This window comes from Branchiostoma floridae, chromosome 6, assembly GCF_000003815.2.
Source record: "Branchiostoma floridae strain S238N-H82 chromosome 6, Bfl_VNyyK, whole genome shotgun sequence".
NCBI classification, from domain to species: domain Eukaryota; kingdom Metazoa; phylum Chordata; class Leptocardii; order Amphioxiformes; family Branchiostomatidae; genus Branchiostoma; species Branchiostoma floridae.
This window is the reverse complement of record NC_049984.1, coordinates 15,425,037-15,436,050: the sequence shown is the minus strand read 5'-3', so window position 1 is coordinate 15,436,050 and position 11,014 is coordinate 15,425,037. Positions and strand designations below refer to the sequence as shown.

Here is an 11,014-nt window from a genome sequence, read left to right as displayed (position 1 = left end):
TACAATGCTGCTAATGCCTGATGTACCAATACATTGGCAGATAAACTTTCTTTTCAGCTCTTTTTGACAAAAATTCCCCCAGAATAATAATAATTATTAATGATTATAAAAATGTACATTGTCTACAAAGGATGATAGTGATTAACAAAAGTGAATAACAAGTGAATAACAATTTCAAGCAAAAGTGGAAAAGTAAGAAATGCAAAAAGATGAATGCAAAAATCAAATAAAGCTTCAAAGAATAATGAACTTCAAGGCATACTTGTAAGAGAAGGCAGATAGGAACCTAGATGGAAAGAAATCAAAAGAGTTTGGCATTTATGATCAACCTGGAATATATCATCATCAATGCAATGAACAAAAAAGACTATCACTCAGTTTGCAAGTCTAACGTAAGAATTTTAAGATAGAAAACACAATAGTTTCAATTGCTTGACTGCTAACCACACAAGCACAACACCCCTTTCTTTGTAGTACACATGGCAGTATATAATAATTATATAATATAATATAGGAGGGGGACAGCTTTATAATGAATTTCAACTGAATGTTGCCAACTTCTCTTGACCATATAGCTATTAGTGTTGAACATTAATTTGTCTTATATATTTTTTTCTAAAACGCGTCACATTTTGTTGTAAAATTCAAATGTACTCAGTCTGACACTGTAAATGCAGGACTGTTCACTGTGGTTTCATGTTTGCGGTGGCTGCTTCACCAGGAACTCAAAAATAATGCAAACATTATTCTATTATAAAACTATGTGGTTGCTACTGCATACCACAAAAAGTCCACAGCAAACACTCCATTTTCCCGCTACCAAGAAAGTAAATCACCGTGAACATGCATTACCAGTACAATTGTATAGGATGGCCCAGTGCTGGGGCAAGCCTTTTGCAAGAATTTCGCATCATAGATTGTTTTCCAATCCTAACTGACCCCTTTTCCCTCTCCTTCTCCTTGTCCTGGTCCTTATCCTCCCCCTCCACAGGACTGGTGGGCACAGACAGGTCGTCCTCCGTGGTGATCAGCCGCAGCAGGCTGTTGTTCACGGCGATGGCTGTGTCCTTGATATGTGTGCAAGGTCAAGGTCATGACATTGAACAACCTTACCAAATAGTGCCATAGACACTTCCCTCAAGAACACAACATAAATCTACTGTATTTATGGCATAAATGTTTAGATTAGGTCAGCATAGCACTGTGGGGCCGCGTAGCACAGTGGTAGTGTATTCGGCCAGTGACCGAGAGGTCGCCGGTTCGAATCCGCCTGCCGTGTTGCCGGTCTTGTGCCCTTGGGAAAGGCACTTGACACGACTTTCCTCACTTTACTCAAGTGAAAAATGAGTCGTCCCTCGGATAGGACGTTAAATGGAGGTCCCGTGTCTGGGGAGAGCCATACCCCATGCACGTTAAAGAACCCCCACACGTGCGATGGTGCGGTGTGCGTTGGTGCAAATCCTTCTGTCGGAAGTTGGTGATTCACTTCAAATCACCCGGATGGAGGCCTGGCGACCTCTGTCTCGTATCAGCCACATGGTGATCTACATCATTCACCCGGACGGGTGTGTCACCCCGTAAGGGGCGGTATAACCCGTCGTTGTGCGAACATGTATATAGGGCTCCCTTGGAAATCAGTTACTACGTTAACTGAAGGGACTACCCTATAAAGATCAATAAATAAATAAATAAATAAATTAGGATGTACAAGTCAGCTTTAGAAAAACAGAAAAGGAGTCATTTTAGTCAATCCCATGTACTAATTGATCCACTCACACCAAGAAGGAACCCTATTCTTTTGGTAAGTGTGGTGAGTTCTTTTATGTGCTTGAAGTATGGAACTTTCCTCAAACACAAGACCTCCAATAAAGTCCTATCCTTGGGAAAGACCTAACCAAACCTAGGTACTCCTGCATTTACAATGTGCAATGAGTTAAGTGAGAAAAGTCAAATGTAAAATGCCTTTTCCAAGGGTACAAGGTCGGTGGCATATCAACGGATTTGAACCAAGGGCTTCTGGGTTATGGGCCGAACACCTTGCCGTTAGGCCACATGACATCATGTCATTAACCTTGACATAATGATAGAATCACAAGCATATATAAGACAACAGTACAATCTTAGCTTTCTTCTTGTTTAAAGGATATTCTTTCTCCTGTGGTCCTCGTACGCCACACAGGGTAAGACAGCAGTCAGGATTCCGGCGGCAAACGGAAGCATGGCCCGTCCTGACAGCAGGATAAACTCCTTCAGCCACATGATGGCAGTCAGCTGCAGCAACTCATCTGGGAAGGTATATGTTATCATAAACAATGAAGTTTGGTGAAGACACCAAATATTCTTCAGGTTTTGGCAAGTAGAAGTGAAGGAAATGTGTTGTGCAAGTACATCAACAATCACACGCACAGTGACACACACACACACACTGTGACACACACACACACACACACACAGTGACACACAGACAGTCACAGTGACACACACGCGCACACACAGGGACACACGCACACACACAGTGAGACATACACACATACATGTAGTAACACACACACAGTCACACACACACACAGTCACATACACACACAGCACACACACACACAGTCACACACACACAGTCACACACAGACACACAAACATTTGCACACACACTGACACACCTTGAGCCTGACAGTGCACTATGAGGATGTTGACCATGTTGCTGAAATTGGCACTGCTGGGACTTTTCTTGATCCCCTTCAGGAACTCTCCCAGAGCTGACTCACACCTGAGGTGTAACATATACAGCAATGAGATAAAGATAGAAAGGCAGGAAGCTCACAGCAGACAAGGAAAACAATACACCATCTAGGTATATAATTTAGGGGCTGGTATATTTGAGTGTGTATCAAGTCTGTAGGAGTTCCATATTGACATTTTTGCCTGGGTAAAGTTTGAGGGGAAGCTTTTTTTTACCCAACCCTTTTGAAGCCGTAGTGGTTATCAAACTGTCGAAGCCGTCCAGGCCCCTTGGCACCAGGTGGTTTTACAATGTACATAATCTGTACCATAAATGAAAATTACAAGTACTTTGAGTATCTGGGTCACTTCAAAGGGCACACACTTTTGAGAACCTTACATGTACATGTATGACTAGGGCACATTACACAAATTACAATTCAACAAATTGAAGAAGTCTTCACAGGCGGCTACGTCTTCCTACTAGTAAGTAAATTTGGACAAACTGTTGCCCTCAAAGAGTAAGGTATATCACACACACTTTTTTTCTAAAGCCGATATACCATCAACAATTTCCGGGAACAACATCAAACAAATAACCATTTTCCTGGTCTCTTCAATACTGTTAACTTGTTTGGATCCTTGTAGTACCTTGTAGTGCCTTGTGGCACATACATGCAGGGTGGCAATTTTTTCTTGCTGTCTCAGTAGAAGGGTATATTTTTACAGTGAGGGGTTGCTGGGCCCTCCCCTTTAACATGCTCAAGGCACCTCCTCAAACATAGGACACCCATTTTATGTCCCTTCAGAAAAATAGGTGCAGCCCCAACAAAGATACCCTTCTTCGGATTGAACCAGGGTTTCAGTTACAGTCAAACTTGTCTATAGCGGCCACTCAAGGGACTGGAGAAATGTAGCCACTATAGAGAAAATGTTGATCAATTGACCACGAGCAATAAGTTACACATGATTTCAGCACCCACTTATCTTTCTCACCAAATATAACATTTTTTCGATCCTCTCAAAATTCAGCTGACCCTGCCAAAGTCAAATCTACCAAAAATGCGTGAAAATGATTGCTATTGCATGCCATGTAGAACATTGGTAAAGTAACCGACAAAGACTTGCGATCTAATGTACTTAACTTGTCTTTCTGCTACCCCCAAAATGACCCTGTCAGGAACTCCAAATCCTCACAAACAACGATTTTAAACTGGGTGCAGGGTGACATACGGCTGTTGTATGGTCGCAATAGGCATTGTTTTTGTATTGACAGGATCAGATATCGTGTGGCAGTGGCCGCGTTGGACAGGTGGCCACAATAGACTATGTCCTAATGCTTAAGTTAATGGGAAAAATCCAGGGGACCAACAAAAAGTGACCGCAATGGCCAGGTGGTCGCTATGCAATGGTGACCGCTAATACAGGTTTGACTGTACCAACTAATTGGAACCAAGAGCTCAATTATGAGGCCGCTACCAGTTGAGCCAGAGGGACATCCCTCTTCAGTACTTTAATGAAGGAGATGAATTCTCTGTCACAGCTTGTACATGTACTTACATTCTTCTAACCTCCCTACTGGGATCTGCCAGGATGTGGAAGAGTCCATCCAGGAACTCGGGGAGGTACACCAGCATGTTGATATCTGGCACTGAGTCTAACACTGTCACCTGTAGGGGGAAGTATCCAATATGTTAGGATAGGTGCTGCAATTATCAAGTATATATATTCCGGAACATGATTTTGCATTAGGAGGGGAAAGGAGGCTTTTGCTGTGAGGTTACTGTGGAAACAATGTTGGGTTACAAAGAGTGGAAGACAAAACACATCTTTATTTGCAGTGTCATGATTTCCTGGTGCGGTCACTGAGAAAACAAAATCATTGCAAATATTTTAGGATAATTCACAGTCATCATCATATCGTTCCGTGCCAGTACTGCAGCCAGGCCACGGCCTTCTCGTTAGCTTCTAGTAGGTACTGGTTGGAGATGTTGGGGCCTAATACACAGTCCTTTGTAATGTGTCCCATGGTTTGGGTTGGGTGGCCACAACGACACTCAGCTGAGTTCACCCGTCCCCATTTCAGTAGGTTGTCTCTAGTCCTACCTACTCCACACAGTTACTGCATTTCCTTTAATGTTACATTACAGATGTTAAAGTTACATCCATCCTTACGTTAGAAAAGGCCAAAAATTATCAAAACCAAATAAATCATGGTAGTTGCAGAATGAAGCTGATAAAACAGCTTTTTGTAAACAGAGGCATCTATTCCTTTGCTACTGTATGTAGTGTGCTGAATGCCATAAAGTTACAGTACTAATGAGGATTCATATCTAACAATTAGTCTACAAATTCTTATACCACGGTTTTGCTTTATCATTATGACCTGTACTTACATGTAGCTTGTAAGAGGATTAACATGCAATAAAAGTCATTCATTCATATAAACAAAGGAAGGTTTCAACATGTTCACTACCTGACAGAGAATTACCTCATATGACATTCCTCTATTCTACAATCAATAATTGGTATTATACTTACCCAAGACACCAGAAACTGCCTGGCAAACTGGTTCTTAGTGTAGATTCTCTCTCTCAGCAGGGGCATGAAACTGGCCAGGTCAAACGAGGTGCTTTCAGAAACAATGTCCTGCAAACACCCAAAACACATGTGAACAACTTGATGTCAGCAACAGGTATACACACTTGGATAATAGAAAATAAAAATGTAGCCATTTTTAGTCAAGTTTGAGTCATTTAGTGATTTATTGAGTACTGGTATTACAGAACACAAAAATCCTGTTCACAATAAGTGCACTTTTCATTCGGTTCAGTTACTTACTAATAGGTACTAGATATTCGCTTACCCTTTATCAAAATCAAGATACAAAATGTATTTAACATTTCTAAAAAAACTTGGTATACTGTATGGCTACTTTCTAGTGGCCATATATTTCAACTAAAATTGTGTAATATATAAGGTTGGAATAATGTACGTTAAGAGTTGAGTAATACCTTGAGAAGTCGATCTAGAAGTTCCGAGCCATTCTTGACATTTGGATCTGGATCTGCAGCAAGCTTTATGGGGAAAAATATTGTATGGAATTATGACTAAAAACAGTAAAAAACATATTTTACTTTTGTTTGCCACGTTTGTGTCAACACAAAAGAAATCAAATTTCAGCACTTTCATCTGTAAAATTTCAATGATGCAAGATTCACATTACATTCCTATATATTAAGAAAAATATATCAAGTGATCTTAACACATTAGAATAGAGTAAAATGAGCTGCTCAATACAGTCAAACCTGCCCGAGCGACCACCTCTTCTCAGCGACCACCAGGCCATTTCGACCGCTTTTTCTCGGTCCCGATTTTTTTTCCCATTGACGTAAGCATTAAGCGACCTTTTCTCAATGACCACCTGGCCAACGCGACCGCGACCGGCCCAAATTGGGACCCATAACGACCGCATCATTTTCAAAATTGAGGTTTTCATCGATTTTTGATGATAACTAGTGCGATTTTGTGCCGAAATCGGCCAGTTTGCGTCGGATTTGGGGGTTAAGTTTACAGTTTACAGTGGGCGTGTTGTATTTGACATTAAAGACCTCGCTTCTTTGCGTGCGTGCAGTGTGCTTTCTATTTGCCATTAAGCACAACGGAAACCATTTATACTTTGCATCGGGCATGTTTTGAGTCGATACTCTTCTCAGCGACCACCTGTCCAAATCGACCGCTTTTTTTCCGGTCCCCCGGGTGGTCGTCTTGGGCAGGTTTGACAGTACTTCCAAGTAACAAGGAGTGTCATGGAATATTCACTACATATAATTACCTTGCTCAGCCCATCAAAGATATCATTGAACCTGCCCAGTACAGCCCCTCTGGCCACCTTGACGATGTTGTACAGGGCTTCGCAGGCGTAGTAGCGAACACGACTGTCGGGGTCCGAGAAACACGCCAGGACAGGATCGATCAGCTGGTCCAGGTACATGCTGGACTCCTGTGGTTATCAAATATAGATATGAATATTTGCATCGACACTAGTGCCGGTGTCGATGCAAATCGACACCGGTGCCGGTGTCGATTCATTCTGACCAATCAGGGGAGCGATACCCACCTGCCTGGCCTGAATCTACGTGTTACGGCGTCATAACCAACGTGGAACGGGGCCTTCTGATTGGTCCGCGGCGCCTGGCTATATGATAATACTCATTCATCACCAAGGACAGGTTAACCAAAACATAAAGCAACAAGACAAGACTTTATCAGCATTCTAATGTTGAAATTCTTCCATTATTTATTATTTACACTAAATGTAACCCACTTGACAGCAAACTTATCTAGTTAAAGGTAATCCTGTTTTTCCCTGTACATTCAGAGATAAAATCATGACCCAAGAAATATAGGTCTTTGTTTGTTATCAATGGCTGTTAATTCAGCACCAAGGACAGGTTAAAAGGATTTTTTTTTCATCCAACACAAAGACCAGTATAGAATTGGCACATGTGGTTTTGTCTTATTTTGCTTTGTTATTTTGAGTAGAGTATTCTGTTTTTTTGTTTGGGGTTCCTTTCTGCTATTTAGTTAAGATTAATCCTGACAATTTGGCTACCATTTGTTTTTCCTGTTTTTCTTTTTTGATGTTTTTGAGATGACCATTTATTGACATTTTTTAAGTTTGTCTTTCTACCTAATACATATTTTCGATTGCAATATCTATTATCTATCTTTGAATTCTGTTGGTTTAAATTTGTGACAGTTTTTGTCTTTCCATCTCTTTCATTGATATAAGTATTATTTGAAATGCAATGAAAATTTTTCTAAAAAGAACTGGCAAAATAATGTTTTTTACTTTTTCTTCCTCTTAAGATTTGGAATCGTGCTTGAAGATGTCAGAAGCAAAAGGCCGTGACTGGACGATAATTTAGATAAAGGATAATCATGTTCTTGCCCTGGACAGGCCAAGATAAGATCACAGCAAAGAAAGCAGGCTTGCCTCACGCTACAGCAGAAATGGTGATCCGACCGGTGAAAAACTCATCAATGATCATTTAGGTGACAGAGAATATCCTTAAAGTTTCCCCGGGGTATTCAAAGGTGCTTTGCTTAAAACTAGTGATTAGGATAGACATGTAACAGGCTAAAGGAAGAACAGGAGTCAAAGCATATACACATCAAGCCATTGATGTACAGTGTATAGTATTGTATGAGGCATAAACCACAATGTACCTGTCTTCAAAGATGTGCCCTTAATTATGGAAATATCTAATCAATCACAGGTCAAAAAGCCATTTTTGCTGTACAATTTGGTCTATTATTCCCATAAATTGGCATGTGCATATGTGATACATGTACATGTTTGTAATCTGAACCCAGGAAGACTAGCATTTTATGGTAAAGTATAAGTCTTATCTTACTAATTAAAGGAATTCTGTGCAACATGCACCTAACATCTAGCCAAACATACAAATTGTACAGAGGTTAAGACATCTTATGTCTAATGATCTATATTATGATGCCTCAGACTGAGTCAGAGTACACTTAGCATTAACTTTATGACCTCTTAAAATAATGGCCTCGTAAAATAATTGCTTATGCAGGCAAAACACTTAAATTGTGCATGTGAGCAAGATGGTCAATGAACCCTTTAATGGCAATGTAAGCAATATTAGAGTGTTTTAAGTGGAAATTTGCTGAATAAGACAATCTGTATAATATTGACATCTACTGCACTATATTCCAACATTTTAACATCATTATTTCATACTAATGAGGAGTTAAAATGGACACAGGAGGATTCCTTAAATATTGGACCCCCCCCCCCCCAAAAAAAATCAAACGTGTTGCTTTTTTCTGATCCATTTTTAACCACATTCCATACTTACATTTTAAAGTATGGAATACTGATCAGATGTAAATGTTTGATGAACAAATGTGCATAGTACATGTAGTGTACATGTAGTACATGGGGTGTAGTAGATGCAGCGTGCAAAATACCACTTGCACACTTGCACATTGCAACCACTTTTTGCTTGGTGCAACTTACTTCTGAACTCAGGTTGCACAGGGTGCAACTTAATTTTTGAGCCTCAGAACTTGATTTTGTTGTGACGAACTTGAAGTAGTAAAATAACATGATAATAAAAGGTTAGGTATGTATGCAGGTATTGTACTTTTTTTTGAGAAATTAGCAAATTGTAGGTGGTGCAACTTGAAATTCAGATGTGCAACCTAGTTTTTGCCCCAGGTTGCACACTGTGCAACCTTGCTCAGAAAAGTATTTTGTACACTGTAGATGTCAATATTACAGATTACATTATCCAGAATATTTGACTCTTATTGCCCTAATATTTCTTTAGTTGCCTTTAAAGTGATCAGTATGTGCTATGACTCAACAATAATGTTTCTGACTTTAAGGATATCTTCCTTAATAGGAGATGCTGTTCCCGATCTAGTCATGGAACCTGTAACCTTGAAGTGCCCTTCAGATCTTGTTACGTGGTGATAATTGAGTATTAAGGAAATAAAAAAGATACATCATGGCATGAGTCATACGATGATGGGGTAAGTCAAGGTAATGTGAGTTTATTGACTCCTAAATGAGTATTTGGATAATGTCAACATTTGGATAATGTCAAATGTCTTCTGGACCATAGATGAAGATTTCAAACATACACCAGGTCCTACAACTATAGCCCTATACATACTTGTATACCCCTGAGGAGTATTTAGTTTGTGTGAGTGTGATTGTACATGTTCTACCTGTAATATATTAATTTCATGTCTTTGCTATGTTAAGTTCTTGATGCATGTGTAAGTTTGTAATGCCTAAAGGCTAAATACTCAATTCAGCACCCTATGGCAGTCTGCATTTAGAGATTGTGTTGGAATAACAATCAATAAACAAATCATAATTATTATTATTATATCAATGAGTTTAAAGAGCGACCAATTTACAAGCAGTCTATATGATTCTGGTAAGTTTTATTCTGTAGTCTAGTGTGATTTGAGAAACAAGTTACTGTACAGTTACCAGTAGGTTATGCAGCACAGTTGCAATAAATGCTGAAATGCCGGTCAAGACCTAGACAAACAGGCGCCAAACTTTATGTCCTAAAAGTGTTCCATAACAACCTATTAAAAAGTAACAGGCATCCACATAAAAGCAGGAATTATGTGAGTAGCAGGCATCTCTGTCAATCAATCATAAGTGATTATACCTCCAATTTTCATGTCATGTGGCCTCTTCATTATAATTTTTCTTTTCACCAGTCTTAGTCTTACACCCAAGCAAATCTAATTTAGTATTCAAGAAGTAATCCACTTTACGTAGTCCGAGTATAGGTAAACATGATCACATGACCGGCCTTTAAATTTTTAATTGGCCATTTCTCCTATCTTCATCAATACTTGTAGCGTATGTCATGTTTATAACCGTGACACAGTTTCAATGGGCAACATGACCCAGTTAGTCAATTAGATTCAATTTGTTGCATTTGCAGGGCTCGAAATACTGGGTGCATGTGCACCAAGGTGCACCCAAAATTGGAGATGTGCACCCAATCTTTTTCTGTGGGTGCACAGGGTGCACCCAAATATTTTCTTAGGTTTGTGTATGTAAAGATATCAAAGTATACTAGTATACATGTACATCATATTCTTGACATCTAAGTGTTAGGAAGATAATAAAAATGTCTATCATGGTACTTGTTTAAGAATTTGATAGCTTGTAACTTAGTTAAGTGGTGCACCCAACAATTGTTTGGTGCACCCAATTTCTTAAGCTGGGTGCACCAGAGTGCACCTAATCCCAAAAATTAATTTCAAGCCCTGATTTGCATTGCAGGGTCAGTAATTTTGTTTGTATCATACCTGGGCTGTATTTACGTTCGATGTAAGTGTTCTGACTGGTCCAAATTTTACGGTACGGCCCGGGCTCAATAGTTTGATTCAAACAATTTGGACTTGCTTGTGCTTCTGTCAAAAATTCAAACAACAGTTCTCGAATCAAACTAGTACAGCATCGGTCCTTCTTGTTAGAATTGACGAATAAAGTTGTTGACATGATGCACATTGATGTCATATCTTTTGCTCTTTTCTTGCAAGTTCCGTATCACCCTCGGTCCTGGCCCTCCCATGGGTTGGATATGGAATACACCGTGTTGTATTTTACATGCATTTTATACATGACACATATTCTTTTTAATTGGTAGCATCAATGCAGTTCCTATGGATCAATTTGAGGTAACCTGGTAATTTGAATTCATAGGCAGAAACGGTGTATGTGCATTTTCTT

General features: G+C 39.6%; 1 protein-coding gene across 1 annotated transcript in view; it reads right to left on the bottom strand.

Annotated features, from left to right (window-relative positions):
• LOC118417874 (protein VAC14 homolog) overlaps window positions 1-11,014 on the bottom strand; it is a gene marked incomplete in the record, with an annotated part of 24,794 nt that overhangs the window by 10,610 nt on the left and 3,170 nt on the right. Inside the window, 8 exon segments of the mRNA XM_035823626.1 lie at window positions 263-286; window positions 940-1,075; window positions 2,148-2,285; window positions 2,658-2,764; window positions 4,276-4,385; window positions 5,257-5,364; window positions 5,730-5,792; window positions 6,551-6,718. Coding sequence (XP_035679519.1) covers window positions 263-286; window positions 940-1,075; window positions 2,148-2,285; window positions 2,658-2,764; window positions 4,276-4,385; window positions 5,257-5,364; window positions 5,730-5,792; window positions 6,551-6,718 — 854 coding nt within the window.